The sequence below is a fragment of the Arvicola amphibius genome, chromosome 10 (genome assembly GCF_903992535.2).
Source record: "Arvicola amphibius chromosome 10, mArvAmp1.2, whole genome shotgun sequence".
Classification (NCBI taxonomy): Eukaryota; Metazoa; Chordata; class Mammalia; order Rodentia; family Cricetidae; genus Arvicola; species Arvicola amphibius.
The window spans coordinates 101,770,175-101,786,160 of record NC_052056.1 but is presented as its reverse complement, the minus strand read 5'-3'; the positions used below and the strand labels follow the sequence as shown (position 1 = coordinate 101,786,160).

Sequence of the window (15,986 nt, the reverse complement as noted above, 5' to 3'; positions counted from 1 at the left end):
CATGGGGATTAAAGGTGTGTACCACCACACCCAACTTCTCTCTTTTTTCTGTTACTTTTAAGAACTTTAACCTTTAGCCTGCATTTATTTTTAACACATTGGAAACCACTTAGAGGTTTTCTTTGTCTTTGAATATCTGTTTACTGTATATCTCTCTTTTTCTGACCACACGAGTCTTTAATTTGCTAAGCAATATCGGTAGGACTAAAGCCATGGCTTTGGAGGATGAATCCAGCCCATTCCTTAGCTTTCCAGCCTCGTGGCAGACTTACCGGCTGTAGCCATTTTTATTGCCACAACTCTATGGTGTTTCAAGGTCCCTGCCAGCAAGTAAGCTGCAGCATTCTGCTCACAGACCACACTCAATCAGACTGCCTGCCTGAAAGAGTCAGAGTTTGCCCTGGCAGGGTGGCCCAGAAAGCCAGCATTTTAAAACAGCGCAACTTTTTTTCTGCTACAGCTGAAAACCAAAAAGCATGCAGTCAGCTTTTCATCAACACTATGTAAGTGTTTCATGGCAGGACCTCTTAAAAGTGCTGCAGGGTTTTGCAGCTAAAGCTGAGTCAGGAAGCCTCTCTTAGACGAGAGCGCTTGCTTGTCTCTAGCAAGCAGAGCAGACCTGAGAAATTGCTGCTACCAAGAAAACATGCTTTACTCTATTCTTTCCCAAGCTTTCTCAGGCTTTCTGTGGATTCAGTTATCCTCGTGGGCGTGCAGAACAAGCTCTTACCCATCATGCCAGCCCCCACTCTTTTTTTTTTTTTTTTTGGTTTTTCGAGACAGAGTTTCTCTGTGGCTTTGGAGCCTGTCCTGGAACTAGCTCTTGTAGACCAGGCTGGCCTCGAACTCACAGAGATCCGTCTGCCTCTGCCTCCCGAGTGCTGGGATTAAAGGTGTGTGCCACCACCGCCCAGCCTGCCCACTCTTTTTTTTTTAAAGAGTTTTAGACTGGGACATGGAGCTCACCCATCAGCCCAGACGTGCTGGTCAGCCAACCCCTTGTCTCTTCCTGGTTCTGGCCTGCCAGCACTGGGATTACAGGAGCATAACACCATGTCCAGCTCCCATCCCCCAGAAACAAGGTCTCTCTATAGAGCCCTGGCTGTCCTGGAACTCACTACATAAACCAGGCTGGCCTTGAACTCACAGAGACCCACTTGCTTCTGTGTTCTAAGTGCTGGGATTAAAGGCTTGTGCCATTATGCTGGCTGTGTTTGATTTTTTTAAGTGGTTGTGTGTATTGTGGCAGGTCATTTGCCATCTGAGCTGTGTCCCCCAGCCCAGCTAGGAAGTCTGTATCCCATTTCCATATCACCTCTGACATTCCTCCCCGGGAAAAGCGATCATGGTGTAAAAGGTGGCTGATCCTGTCAACTGATCGCATGACAGGTTAAAAAAAAACCCAACCTGATATCACAGGTCCAGTTTCAGGGGTTGACAGGAAGGTCTAAGAATAATTCTAAGAAGAAGCCTTCGTTCCACGCATCAAAGGCAACTCAGTACTTTCTAGAAGACTAAAGTAAGATACTTGGATTTAGGCTTCAGAGTTTTTTCCTATGCTCTTATAAAACAGACGCCAGTGTTTGTGATCAGAGGTTCCGAGGCACGCAGAGGAAAATATAGTTCAAGTTGCACTTGGTTTTCAAAAGCCAGAAAAGCACTGAGAAATTTATCCAGAACTTGTATTTTAGAGACAGGGTTCTGTTATATATAAGCTGGGTTTCCCTTGACACCTCAACCTCCTGACTGCTGGGGTTACAGGACAGCATCTATGTAGTCCATGGTGGCCTCAAACTCATGATTCTCTTTTTCAGCCTCATGAACCTCCTTCCTCCATGCCTCTGCCCTGGGGCCACAGGACTGCACTGTCAAATCTGGCCAGAAATATTTTAAAGCTATAGATGTATCATTGAAAAACTACCTGTAACATTACAAAGTAGCCAAGTGGTAGTGGTCCACACCTTTAACCCGAACACTCAGGAGGCAGAGGCAGGCAGATCTTTGTTTGAGGCTAGCCTGGTCTGCAGAGTGAATTCTAGGACAGCTAAGACTACACAGAGAAACCATGATTCAACCACACTCCAGCGAAGAAGAAGAAGAAGAAGAAGAAGAAGAAGAAGAAGAAGAAGAAGAAGAAGAAGAAGAAGAAGAAGAGGAGGAGGAGGAGGAGGAGGAAGAAGAAAGTAGGAGAGAGTACAATATCCCGCAGTAAAAATTCTTTTGTTTTATTTTCCAGACTTGGTTTCATTACATGTTCTGGTTGTCCTAGAACTCACCATGTAGACCAGGTTGGCCTCTGATTTACAGAAATCCACCTGTCTCTGCCTCCCTTAAGAGTGCTAATATCAAAGGCATACACCATCACTCTTGAATGTACACAGTAAGAATGTTAAATCCACTATGTGGGAGGTGAAAAACATGTATACCCACTAAACTTAAACAATATAAAACTGTCTAGAGGGGCTGGACAGATGGCTCAGTGGTTAAGAGCATTGCCTGCTCTTCCAAAGGTCCTGAGTTCAATTCCCGGCAACCACACGGTGGCTCACAACCATCTGTAATGAGGTCTGGTGCCCTCTTCTGGCCTGCAAACATACACACAGACAGAATATTGTATACATAATAAATAAAAAAACTGTCTAGAGATAGGTGTGTCCAACCTATGGCTCACAGACCAAGGGCAGGGAGGGTCTCATGTAGCCCAAGGTGACTGTGAACTTGTCGTGTAGCTGAGGATGACTTTAAACTTATACTCCTTCTGCCTTTGCCTCCTCAGTACTGGCATTATAGGCATGTACCACCGTGCTAGGTTTTATGTGGTCCTTGAGATGAACCCAGGCTCTATCAACTGACCTACAGTAGCCCTAGTCCCAACTTCAGCAGCAGTTTCTTTTGCTTGACTGCTGTACTCCCTTGACCTAGAAGAGCAGCTGGCACTATTAGCCTGTTGGACTCTGAAGTCCAATCACTGAGGAAGAGTCACCCCAAGAGACCACTCTCACACCACAGTTGATGTAAAAGCAAGGGGATTTAATTAATTCTGTCGTGACACTGTCTTTCAGCATTCAGGAAGCCAAAAAGACCCCCGAATAGCTGCTACAGGCTACTTTTAAAGTAAAAAGCCACAGAAACAAGAAGGGAGTTTGGGGGTTGTTTTTCCAACTATTAGGATTGGCTGATACAAAGGGCTACTAGTAATGATTGGTCTGAGCCACGGCGAGAGAGTGGTTGGTTGCTAGATCAGGCGGGGTAAGGGAGAAACATTTGTCAGTCATCCTAACTGTATCCGAGGAACTGAGTCAACATCTAAGGGTTATCTTTCCCCAATTCCAATAACTGAGTTCTATCTGGAGAACATCCACAAGGACTCAGGGAGATGGAAAATCTCCAACATTCCAGTACGTGCATGTGTAGTTGTTAGGTCCTTGGTTCCCAGAGGAGGGGGGAGCACTACTGCTGAGAGGCCTCAGAAATGGCCTCAGAGTTGTCAGACATGGGTTCAGAGTTATCCTAGAGTTTTACATCCGATATGTGTTTGAATGGATACATATACACAAATGCAAGTGAGTTTTGGCCAGGCCTGTAATCCCAGAACTCATGAAGGAGACCCAGTAGGGCTCTAAATTCAAGGCCGATGTGGGGTATACAATGAGAGTTTTCTCCCTATCTAAGAGAGAGAGAGAGAGAGAGAGAGAGAGAGAGAGAGAGAGAGAGAGAGAGAGAGAGAAAGGAGTTTGCAGGACATATACTAAAGAATGGAAATTCTGGCCTGGCAGTGGTGGCGCACGCCTTTAATCCCAGCACTCAGGAGGCAGAGGCAGGCAGATCTCTGTGAGTTCGAGGTCAGCCTAGTCTACAAGAGCTAGCTCCAGGACAGGCTCCAAAGCTAACAGAGAAACCCTGTCTTGAAAAACCAAAAAAAAAAAAAAAAAAAAAAAAACCAGATAATTCCACCGTGGAATGATTTGGAGGAGACGGTGACCAAAGGATAATTTGATTCATTTCCATTCCCTTCTCTTCTCTCTGTGTTCAATGAAAGGCAATGAAGCACAAGGAAAAATTGATGATTGATCTGAGATTCAAAGTTAGTCTGAACTGAGAAAACCAGAAAAGGGATGGGAATAAAGCTCTGAATTCATGTGGGTGAAAAGACAAACATTTGAAATATTTACCAGCTAAGGGCTAACTGTCAGGCTGGAGCCCGCTGGAGCCCTTGATGAAATCTAGCCTGTTCTGGGTGTGAGATGGTCTCCGCATGCAACCATTTCTCCAGGTCTCATCACGCCTGCCCGTTCTGTGTTCGCAAGTTTGCAAAAGCCTCAGATACAATATATTTAGAAAGGTATGCTTTTTTTTTTCTAAAAGGAAAAAGAAATCAAGAAGCTGAGGTAGACAGCAAAGCAAACAGGAAGAATGAGCTTTGAGGTCAGTGGCTAGAGATCAGACATTTTTCCTCAAAGAGAACCTGTTTTTCAGAGGTGTCGAGAATAGCTCTTAGAGGATCTGCAGGCGTTCAGAGCAAAGCCACATCCACAAGGACCTGCTCAGTGCTATGTTTGGAAGCTGCCCTTCTCACCCCAAGCCCTGTCTAACGTCAAAACAGCCTTTTCATCCTCAGGGATTCCAGCCAAACACTAGCCACTGCGCCCCAGGAAGGGTGCTCAGAGCTGCACATGGAGACAGCAGGAGTGAGGGATTTGCACATAGCAGAATCTGAACTCACATGGGGACATGTTGTGACTTCTGCAGTGGAAGATGCTGGGACTGGACCAGGTCCCAATAATGTGGCTGACTGAGTAAACGGCCCACCGGTAAGACACAGATCCTCTGCTAGGGTACCTGCCAGTTGTTGGCGCCAGTACCAAGCTCCTCACAGGGCACAGAAAGACCCAGGCTGCCTTACACAGCCAAGCGGTTCTGCACCAGATCCAAGACAGTCTTTATTTATTTATTTATTTATTTATTTATTTATTTATAGCAAAGGTGCTAGAAAATTCCAGTTCCTGTGTTGGGTGTGGTTGTGTATGCCTGTCACCCCAACAAAAGGAAGGCTAAGACAATAAGGTGCAAAAGCTCAAGTCCATCTTGGTAGAGTGTGGTGGGACCTTAGTTTTGTTTGCTCATTTGTTTTGTTTTAGGCAAGGTCTAGCTATGTATCCATGGCTGGTCTGGGGTTCATTATGTAGACTAGATTGGCCTTAGACGTAGAGATTCACCTCTCTACCTCTGCCTCCTGAGTGTCAGGATTAAAGGCGTGCACCACTATGGCTGGCAGAGACCTTAGGTTTTTGTTGTTGTTGTTGTTGTTGTTTTTTCGAGACAGGGTTTCTCTGTAGCTTTGAAGCCTGTCCTGGAACTCGCTCTATAGACCAGGCTGGCCTCTAACTCACAGAGATCCGCCTGCCTCTGCCTCCAGAGTGCTGGGATTAAAGGCTTACGTCACCACCGCCCGGCGTGGAGACCTTAGTTTTAAATAAAAAAATTTTTTTAAAGAAAAAGAAAATAGCTTTTCTATGCATGTTCATACAAGAAATCCGAATTAAACTCAGCGGGTAACAACAAACAAACTCACCCACAAGAATCAAATTAAAAGCCACAGAAGTAGGATGGGGGCTTTGTGAAATGAAGGAGTCGGTAGGGGGCGAATGAGAGTAGTCTGTGGAATGACCAAGACTCATTGCATACGCGCAGGAAAATGTCAAGTAATAATAAAGGTGGGAAGGAAGGGATCGGAGAGGAAGAGGGAGGGAGACAGACGTTAAAAGAGAAGGGGAGGGGGAGAAGAAATAAAACCAATGAAGATAGGCGTGGAGAAACAAAACCAAAACCAGAATGTAATAGCGGCACCAGAGTCTAAGCACCCAAATTCCCAGCCTCGGGCAGCTATTTCCGTCGGAAGTTATCCTTGTCGCGGGCACTGATGACGTCATGGACGCGCCGGAAAACCCGGGAGCGCTCGGATGGCGCCAGCTGGGAGTGGCTGACAGTTGGCTGGGCTTGGGGTAAGGCAGCTTCGGAAGGCTGTGACACCTAGGCTGGGCGGCCGTCTGCACCCCGTGTTTAAACCTCCTGGCTATGTGCGGGATCACAGTCCTCCGAGCCTCCTGCACCCCGCTTCTTGTGCTCCCTCCCAGTCGGCTGTCCGCCAGGTCCTCATTCGGGGCTCCGGACGCGGCTACAATCTCCCAACCTGCTACAGAGCTTCCCTTATCTCCTCTGAGCCTGATGCATCCCGGATCTGGTCATAGGGTGGCCTCCATTCACCACTACCCCTTCCCGGTCCCACCACAGCGTGAGCTCAAGTTTACAAAGGTCTTGGATATAATGTATTCGGAAAGCATCCAGCAAGGGAAAACGATCCGGGACCTCATGGAGGCAATCTCGCCGGTGAGGGCGCCTCAGAGAGCCCTATAGTGATAGTGACAGCTATCGGGACGGTAGATCCAAAACAACTGGACTTTAACTTTTCGTCCCAGTTCTGCAGCGGCGCAGTAGCCTCTACGCCCAAATGCCTTTCGCAGTGCATCCCCCACCCCCCAACTGGTACTTAATCAATATTGTGTAAGCGTTGCACTTGGTTGTCTCCGCAGCTAGTTCTGGAACAACTATGTCGCCGTCTTTCCGCGTTCCAGACGCTCAGCGCTGTCCACGCAGAGGTGCTATCTGAATTCTCTCCGTGGGTGTGGCCGAGAGGAATGAATGCTGGAGGTGCCGCCGGAACAGAGTCTGACCCAGAGAAACATGTAGGCGGGAGATCTTCTGCTACCTTGTGAGAATGGCCTGTTTTGTTCCCTCTTTTGTTCATCGTTTCTGGTTTGATGATCTGAATCCTGCCTGGTAAAGCCAATGCCACCATTTCCAGTTTCTAACCCAGGTCTTTGTGTTCTGGTTCTTGTGGTGATCCGTGACAGTGAGGCCACTGACCTGATTAATAGGACACGATGCCTGATTCTGGGTGCGGGGCCCTGATTACTTTGAGGAATTGCTCATTCTGATGAGGTCCGCAGGTTCTTGGGGGAAGGGGAACTTTATCAGTGCCTATGCGAATACTTAAGGAAGTAAATGATTTTGTTCTGGGTGCATCTCTGTAATCCCAATACTCTGAAAGCTGATGCAGCAGAATTCTGAGTTCCAAGATAGCCGGTGGTACATAGTGAGACCCTGTCTCAAAAAAGCAAAAACAAAACAAAAAAAAAAATGAGGGGTTGGGAGGTGGCTCTGTTAATAATGCCTTGTAATCTTGAGGACTCAAACTTGATGACCAGACCTTATGTTAAAGCCAAAAGTTGAGGGGCTGGGAGATAGTTCAGTGGGCAAGAGTGCTTACTTTGTAAGCATCGAGTCCCGACATCTTCCTCATGTCTGCAGACACGCACCTGCAAGTACCCACTCCCAAAAACAGATACTAAAGTAAATAAATAGTGAAATAAAAGGTACCTTCTCATCTTATTTAAAAAAGAAAGAAAGAAGATAGAATGTGGTGGGCAACAGAGGTCTGTAATCCCAGCCCAGGGGAGGAGGTGTCAGTGGGGTCTGTCGGACCTGCTGGCCAGCCAGTCCAGCTGAATCTGAGAGCTACGGGCTCTGAGAGGGCGCATACCTCAAATAAATATAGGTAAAGGCTGAGTTGTAGCTTTACGATAGATTGCTTGCCCAGCACACATGAACCCCTAGGTTCTGTCCTCAATACTGACAGGAAAGAAAGGAACCTACTGACTTGATGTTGCCTTGTCCAATACTTTGGGATAGAGTGCTAGCTTAGAGAGCGAAGTACTTGTCTTGCAAGTGTGAAGGCCAGAGTTCAAATCCCCAGGACTATGCCAAACCTGATGTAGTAGTATGTGTCTACATAATTCCAGTTTTCCCACTGTGCGCACAGCGGGAGGGTCATCAGAAACACACAGGCCAGCTGGCCTGATGTACCTCACAGTGAATGGACAGCAAGGTGGGGGAGGAGGACCAATGCCAGAGTTGTCTTCTGACAGCCACGTTCATGCTGTGGCATGATCCGTCCACACGCAGACAAATGTTCAAATATTAAAATCTGGGTATGGTCACACATGCCTGAATCCCAGCATTTAGCATACAGAAGCAGGTGAATCTCTGCTGAGGCCAGACTGATCTGCATAGTGAGACCTTGTCTCAAACAATAACAAAAAGAAAACTAAGCCCCAGGACTAGTGAGATGTTTCAGTGGGTAAGGGCACCGGCTGCCAAGCCTGATGAACCGGAGTTTAATTCCCAGGACTCACATGGTGGATGGAGAGAAATAACTCCTGAAAGTTGTTCTTTGCATGCTTTGTGTGTGTGTGTGTGTGTGTGCGCGCGCGCACGCGCGCGCGCGCACACACACACACACATACACTGTGGCACTCATACACAGAGACTAATAAAAAATATAATTTAAAATAAAATGGAGCATAATTGAGTAAGATATGTCAACCTCTGGCTTGAGCACATATAAACATGTCTATGTACATCTGTAGACACACAGCCCACAGACAAACTAATAAACGGGATTTGTTGCCCTGAAGGCAGACCCAGTGTTCATCTTGAGGATGCGCCAATCAGGGTGCGGAACTCAAACACAGTTGTAAACCCAGGGCTTGGGATACTTGCCGGGATAACTCCTTCAGCTGCAGTCACTAATGCTGTCTTTCTCTGCAGCCTCCAGCATGGACTTCCTGGTCCTCTTCTTGTTCTACCTGGCCTTCCTATTGATTGGCGTTGTCATGATCTGCATCTTCACAAAGAACCAGCGTTTGAAGGGCCTGGTCCTGGAAGGAGCACAGGTAGCAATTCTTGGATACTGCTGAAGTTTGATACTATACTGTAGGCATAGTTGGAAGCGCTCACTGGGCCAGGTCTTGGGAGTCTTGTCTTCAATCCCAGCTCTTGGGAAGCTGATGCAGGAGGACTGGGAATTCAAGTCCAGTTGGGGCTACACAGAAAGATCCTGTGTCCAAACGAACAAAAAGTCGTTTTGTTACTTTGCTTTGAGAGAGGTCTAATTTTCAAGGTGACTGGGAGGAGGGGGACATATAAGCAGAACGCGGAGCATTCTACTGCCCACTGTCATTTGACGTCATACCATCCATCTTCCTTCGGGGACAAAAGCCAAATGGGGCGAGTGGCCATGAGGAGAGCTTGACTTGGGAGGACTCTGGGGATCTGCAGGTGGACTTTGAACCCAGAGTAAGGAAACGGCAGCTTCCACACCAGCCTCTGCCCACTCCCTCTTCTTCAGAGACTCTGGCATATACAGTCTTTGCAGTCAAAGCAGAAATGGAGAAGTTGTCTACACATCCTAAGTCCTCACACTTAGGAAGCTGAGGCAGGAGGATCATACATTCCAGGCTAGCTTAGGTGACATGATGAGACTGTTTCAAAAATAGAGGGGGAGCTGAGGAGGTGGCTGAGTGCTGGCCATGCAGCCGTAACGACTGGAGTTCAGATCTCCAGAACGCGCAATAGTGCTGGCTGGTGCGGTGGCCAGCCTGCAATTTCAGTACTTGGAGGCAATAACAGGAGAGCCGCAGGGCAGACTGGCTGGCTAGACCAGCCAAATAGGTGAGCTCGGTGAGACCCTGTGCCAGTATGTAAGTTGGAGAGCAACCAAGGAAGATACCTGACATCAACCTCTGACCACATACTTGTGCACATGTGTAGACAGAAACACACTGCACATGCATGCACCATAACAATGTGAGCAAGTTGGCTGAAAGGGAAGGTATAGAAACAAGTTCTCTTTATTCTCTTGGATTGCTTCTCTGCAATATGAAGGAACAGTGGCTAGAATCACCACCTGTGGAAAAAAATCTCACTGTGCGGGAGAGGAATGAGAAGTGAGGCTGACCCTTCTGTGATTTCAGGTGTGCTCCGGCGTAATCCCACAATGCCTTCAGAGGGCCGGGCGGAGGCTTCTTCACCAGTTCTTCCACACACGGTATTTGTGGTTCGGGGTCTAAACATGGCCATATTCAGTCTGGGTGACTGAGTGTTGCCATTCCATGGCTTCTGGAATTCTGTGGTTTTCAGCATAGAAAGGGGAAGGATCCTGGAAGTTTCCAGAGTGCTGGGTTTGGGACCTCTCCTGACAGATCATTTACCATTTGTCTCTGAGCTTTGAAGGTGCCTGCTTTTATTTTTTTGTTTATTGACTGATTATAGCGCTGGGGATTGAGCTGAGGATATTATGTGTGTCTGTCAACCACTGAACCATATCCCCAGACCAACGTGGCCACTTGGTTTTGTTTCTGTTGAGACGGGGTCTCATCCTGTAGCCCAGGCTGGGTTGGCACTGACTGCATAGACCAGACAGACTCATGGCGGTCCTCTAGCCTCATCCTCCCCCGTGCCGAGATAGCAGTTGCGAGCCACTGTGCCTACTGCCATCATGCCTGCTTTCAAGTAAAGGTGCTTTAAAATGTCTGTAAAATGTATGCAAGATGTGTTTCTGGTTTTCATTAAAGAATATTTCTGTATGTGTGCCTGAGTGTGTGTGCCTCACATGGATGGAGGAGCTGGTGGAAGCCTGAAGACAGCACTGGATCCCCTGGAACTGGAGTGACGGATGGTCAGGAGCCACTGTGTGGGTGCTGGGAACTGCACTCGGTCCACTGCAGGAGCAGGGAATGTTCTCAATCACAGAACCACCTTCTCAGCCCCAATTACTACTACTGCTGCTACCATTTTTCTAGTCAGGGTCTCCCTATGTAGCTCTGGCTAGCGTGGAACTTTTAATGTAGAACTCATAGAGATCTGCTTGCCTTTGCCTCCCGAGTGGTGGAGTTAAAGTTTTGTACCTCCGTGCCTGGCTTTTATTTTGGTTATGAGACAGAGCTTTACTGTGTAGCCCTGGCTAGCCTGGTACTTGCTGTGTAGACTGGGCTAGCCTCAAACTCAAGGCAAACCTGGCTCATCCCCGAGGTGCTGGGCCCTTATTTAACCCTTGTAGGAAGCGGCTGGCCTAGGTCTTGCTCCTTGGGCTCACGTGATGTCGTCTGGGAGTGGCCTGTGCATAAGCCCCCTGTGCTTCCTTCCAGCAACCCCACCTTCATGGTCCTGCACCTGCTCCTGCAAGGGCTGGTCTATGCTGAGTACACCTTGGAAATATTTGGCTACTGCCAGGAGCTGGAGTTCTATCTGCCTTACCTTCTCCTGCCCTATCTGCTGCTGGGTGTGAACCTGCTGTTCTTCACCCTGACTTGTTCGGCCAATCCAGGTAAGTCAGCTGTCAGGCTGGTCACAGCTCAGGCCTTGTGTTGCGGAGTCACAGGTGACGCCTTCCCTAGAAGATGGCAGAGGATCCCCCTGTCTGATGTTTGCGCCGTCTTTCAGTTTTGAGTGTTTCCTATTTTATTTTTGGTCTTTGACCCATGGGCTATTTAACTAGCGTGCAATCTTCCAATATGCATTGTTTATTCTGAGACAGGGATTTGCTCTGCGTCTCAGACTGACCTTGAACTCAGGAGCCTCCTACTTCTTCCAAATGAATATATGTTGTAGTTTTTAAAATTTTCATTTAATTGCATATGTCTACTTGGTCAGTATGATACAGCTTCCTTTTTGTTTTCTTTTTTAAATTAATTAATTTGGATTTTCAAGGCAGGGTTTCTCTATGTAACAGCCTTGGCTGTCCTGGAACTTACTTTGTAAATCAGTCTGGCTTTGAACTCACAGAGATCCGCCTGCCTCTTCCTCCCGAGTGCTGGGATTAAAGGTGTGCGCCACCACTGCCTGGCAGGGTTCCACTTCTATAAGTGCATTAGAGAAGAATTGGGAACGACTATTTAAAAAGTGCTTTCCAGGGATGAGGATAGTGTTCCAACGTTGATTGTGGTGATGGTCACACGAGCCTGGTGCTCTGTTGACCACGGAACTGAGTACGCTTAAATTGGCTCTCATTTATAATCTGAGCACTTGGGAGGCTGGAGCAGGAGGATTGTGTCAAGTTCAAAGCCAGCCTGTGCTACAGTGTGAAAACTGACTCAAGAAGCCATATAAAGGACCGAGATGGCTCAGGGGATAAAGGCACTTGTGGAACAAGCCTGGTAATGAATTTGATCCCTAGGACCTACGTCCTATGGGAGGAGAGACCTGGCTCCATACCACTGTTCTCTGGCCTTCACGGGTGCTGTAGCCCACACACCTCCACACACATTAGTCACTCAAACACATGTTACTACATAAATAAAACAAAAAGTGAATTAGGTTTCTGAGTTATGTCTCAACAAGCCAGTTACTCAACGTGCATTAGGGGCTGGACGGTTGCTGTGTTGGTGAGGTGCTTGCTATCCAAGCATAAGGGCCCTAGTTCAATCTCCAGAACCTAAAAAAAAAGCCAAGAGTTGGGTGCAGTGGTTCTAACCTGGACTCCCAGGGCTGGAAGGCAGAGGCAGAAGGAACCCTGGAGCTCAGTGGCCAGCCTGGTCTAATTGCTGAGCTCCAAGTGAGAATCTGTCTCAAAAAAAAAAAAGTTGGCTGACTGATACCTAGGAAGCAACACTGGAAGTTGGCTTCCAGCTTCCACACACGTGTGCGTCTGCATACATGAACACCACAGAGAATAAAGTGAATTTCTTAAAATAGTAAAATTGTGGTTTTAGCTGCATTGTGCTGGTTTGGGTATCGTAGGCTTGGTTGACTATATTGCTTAAAACTGACACCCCTTCCCTTCTCAGGCACCATCAATAAAACAAACGAATCATTGCTCCTGCAAGTCTATGAGTTTGACGATGTGATGTTTCCAGGGAACTCCAGGTGCTCCACTTGTGACTTACGGAAACCAGCCCGGTCCAAGCACTGCAGTAAGTGTGGCTCTTCGGGCTCTGCCCCCTCCCTCCCCCAGCACACACCCGCCAGCCCACAAGGGAATGCTGGCAGAGGAAGCATACACCAAGCTCCGTGTGGGCATTCTCCCAGGTTTCCAACAGCCGAACCCAGGACTAAAGTGTGCTCCTTCACACAGCCACACTGACCTGGTGATTGGTGGAACAGTGGACTGAATGGGGCGGGGGTTGTAGAACGCACACCCCAAAGTCACATCTGTCTACAATAAGTTCTAGACTCACTCTTGTGCCATAAGTCAGAACCCACTAACTTGGTTAATGTCAAGAAACTTTTTCTGATTTTTCTTGCCCTACTTGGTGCTCAGTGACTCTAGTAGCTGCACACTGCCGTTCTTTCTTAAATATGTGTGTGTGTGGCGCGGGCACGTGCCCATGTTCCAGTATGTGCGGCAGATGTGTGGCCTGTGCGTGTGGGGCTAGAGGTTGGTGCCAGGGGTCTTCTTCATCATATATATTGATGGTGGCCTTTTACTTGAATCCACCCGCTGATTCGTTCAAGCAGTCTAGGTAGCTAGCTAGCTCAGGGAATCCTGTGGCCTTCTGCCTGGGAAGCCGCGAACCTGCCTGGCATCTGTCTGTGGTAGGGATCCGAACCCGTATCATGCATGCCTAGCAAGCACTCACATCCTGAGCCATCTCCCAGCATCATAAGCTGCGGCACTAAAAGCCTGTTGACAACGGCTGCCATGCTCCCAGGCCACCAGTGGTCAGTCTGTAAGCCGCAGTCAGTGTGCCTGCTCTTCCTGTCTTCTCAAGGACACACTGGCTGTGCCACCTCCTTTCTTTGCAGGGGTGTGTGACAGGTGCGTGCACCGTTTTGATCATCACTGCGTCTGGGTGAACAACTGCATCGGGGCCTGGAACATCAGGTACTTCCTCATCTACCTCCTGACACTGACAGCATCGGCTGCCACCATAGCCATTCTGAGTGCTGCCTTTCTGGTCCGACTAGTGGCAGCATCGGATCTGTACCAGGAAACTTACATTGATGACCTTGGGCATTTCCAGTCTGTAGACACAGTCTTTCTTATTCAGGTAATTCTGCATTGGGTCCCAGGAAAAAACACAAAGCTACTCTTTTTAAAAAATACATTATTTTTATTCATTGAGGATTTCCTAAACACATACAGTGTATTCTGTCCCTCCCAACTTTGTGTCCTTTTTTTCTTTTCTTAAACCCATGAGGTCTCATAATGGTGGGGTCATTCACTGAATCATGGTCAAGGACCTCCTAGGAGCCAGACTCTCTCCCAGAATCCATAAACCATCTCCGGCTGCCCAGTTAGGGGTGGGGGCTACACTGGAATGTTGCCTGGCTTGATTTTGTGCAGACAATGACACTTGCCGTGAGATCATGATCCTATCATGTCCAGAAGACACTGTCTGACTCTGATCCTCCCTGCCCTCTGGCTCTTACACTCTTTGTGACCTCCATTCCGTGATGGTCCCTGGGCCTTGGGGTGTGTGTGTGTGTGTGTAAGAGAGGAGAGAGAGAGAAAGAGAAATAGATGTTCTGTCCTGTTTATGGCTGAGCTCTGCAGACACGCACGCTCAGCCTTTGACCACTGTCTGCACACTCGCCACCGCCCACTGTGCAAAGAATGAGGTCTGAGATCTGCACTACCCTATGGATAGAGAAATATGAACTCAGATGTGTGTATATGTGTGCGTGCGCACGCGTGCACATGCATGCTTATGAGACAGACAACAGAGATATAGAGAGGAGAGAAAGAGGGTTTTGAACCCAGGGCCTCACGAATGCTAGAGCATTGCTGTACCTCTGAGCTGTATGTACCGCCTGGTGGGTAAGATTTGATGCATGGGCTGAACTGAGGTGGTGGCTCTGCGCCATCGCATAGGGTCACGGCTGGTGCTCGCAGGTGTCATAGTCTATTTGCTAACATGCACGTTCTTCTATCCCCCAGTATCTGTTCCTGGCTTTCCCAAGGATCATCTTCCTGCTGGGCTTTGTCATGGTACTGAGCTTGCTCCTGGCCGGCTACCTATGCTTCCTTCTGTACCTGGCTGCCACTAACCAGACCACGAATGAGTGGTGTAGAGGGGACTGGGCCTGGTGCCAGCACTGCCCTCTGGTGGCCCAGTCCACATCAGCCGAGACTCACATCTACCAGAACATTCACTCCCACGGGTTCTGGAGCAATCTTCACGAGATCTTTCTACCTGCCATCCCCTGTTACGAGAAGAAGAAGAAGAACTAGCCTGGGAAGTGGTCTTTCAAATACAGCGCACATCTGTCTGTACAGATGGCTATTTTCTAAGCATCGTTTGTGTTGGTTTCTGCTGTGAGAGTGTGAATGGGCTTTTGATGGGGAGGCAAAGAAGGGAAGCGGGGCTTGCTGAGCTCCACGAACCTTTCCCGGCCCCATGGTAGACTCCCCGCCTGCTGATTTCCTGCTAGAACCAATAGCTTCCAAGGGCCGAGTGTCAGGAGGGTCAAGAGATGGCTTCTCCAAGGCTGTGGGTGACAAGGAGGCCGTTGTCTCTCACATGAACAAGAACCATACAGCCTTATTCCTTGATGTATAGCAGGGTCTTGGCAGCTCCATGTCTCAGGTTTGCGCCCAGCTACCCTCTTTCCCTAGTGTGTTCTCCCCAGGAGCCGCTCATCACCTTGACCAAATCCTCACCGAGGCATACCTTCGGCAACCGTAGGGCTCTTAGTCATTGTTCTGTGAGTGGGCCACACTCAAGACGTTTCTGCTCTGTTCAGTTTCCAATCTTCACCGCCAGCTAGTTCAGCGTGAAGTGTAAATGACTGACCATAAATTGTATAAAAATCCTGGGGTGAGAGTGGGGGGTGCTGCAGGGTGGGAGGGTTTTTAGGAGCAGGAAGCCTGTGGGCTGCACCTTGTATTAAAATTCCCATAGTCCTCCTGGGCTACTCCAGAGCATAGCAGTCCAGCGGGGCCAGGACTCAGGAGAGAATCTGGAAACACAGGCTCTGGGAACAGAAGGTGGAAGCAAGGCGTTTGAGGGGGGAGGGGTGCTTACCAGCATCATCGGGCCTGGTAGCCCCCGGGGTTAAGGATGTGCCCTAGGGTGTTGAGAAGCAGCAGAAGGCTTGCACACCTGGTGGAGGATCAGTTTCCCAAGACTGCGGGGCCGGGCGGGGCG

General features: G+C 48.5%; 1 protein-coding gene across 2 annotated transcripts; it reads left to right on the top strand.

The window, feature by feature from the left end:
- Window positions 1-5,927: 5,927 nt before the first annotated feature.
- Window positions 5,928-15,130, top strand: Zdhhc4 (zinc finger DHHC-type palmitoyltransferase 4). 2 transcript variants are annotated; one of them, XM_038345432.2, is made up of 8 exons: window positions 5,928-6,002; window positions 6,591-6,743; window positions 8,668-8,792; window positions 9,873-9,946; window positions 11,046-11,224; window positions 12,684-12,809; window positions 13,642-13,886; window positions 14,777-15,130. In XM_038345432.2, the coding sequence occupies exons 3-8, from the start codon at window positions 8,676-8,678 to the stop codon at window positions 15,068-15,070; spliced, it is 1,035 nt and encodes a 344-aa protein (XP_038201360.1). In that variant the 5' UTR covers window positions 5,928-6,002; window positions 6,591-6,743; window positions 8,668-8,675; the 3' UTR covers window positions 15,071-15,130. The 2 variants fall into 2 exon arrangements, with proteins under 2 accessions (XP_038201360.1, XP_038201359.1); XM_038345431.2 differs by having other exon boundaries at window positions 6,591-6,769.
- The last annotated feature ends 856 nt before the right edge of the window (window positions 15,131-15,986 follow it).

Bases quoted from the DNA above. Each gene is read 5' to 3' on its own strand.
- Zdhhc4 (XM_038345432.2), top strand. From the start codon at position 8,676: ATGGACTTCCTGGTCCTCTTCTTGTTCTACCTGGCCTTCCTATTGATT. The intron at 8,793-9,872 runs GTAGCAATTCTT...CTGTGATTTCAG, and splicing joins TGGTCCTGGAAGGAGCACAG to GTGTGCTCCGGCGTAATCCC. The intron at 11,225-12,683 runs GTAAGTCAGCTG...TTCCCTTCTCAG, and splicing joins GACTTGTTCGGCCAATCCAG to GCACCATCAATAAAACAAAC.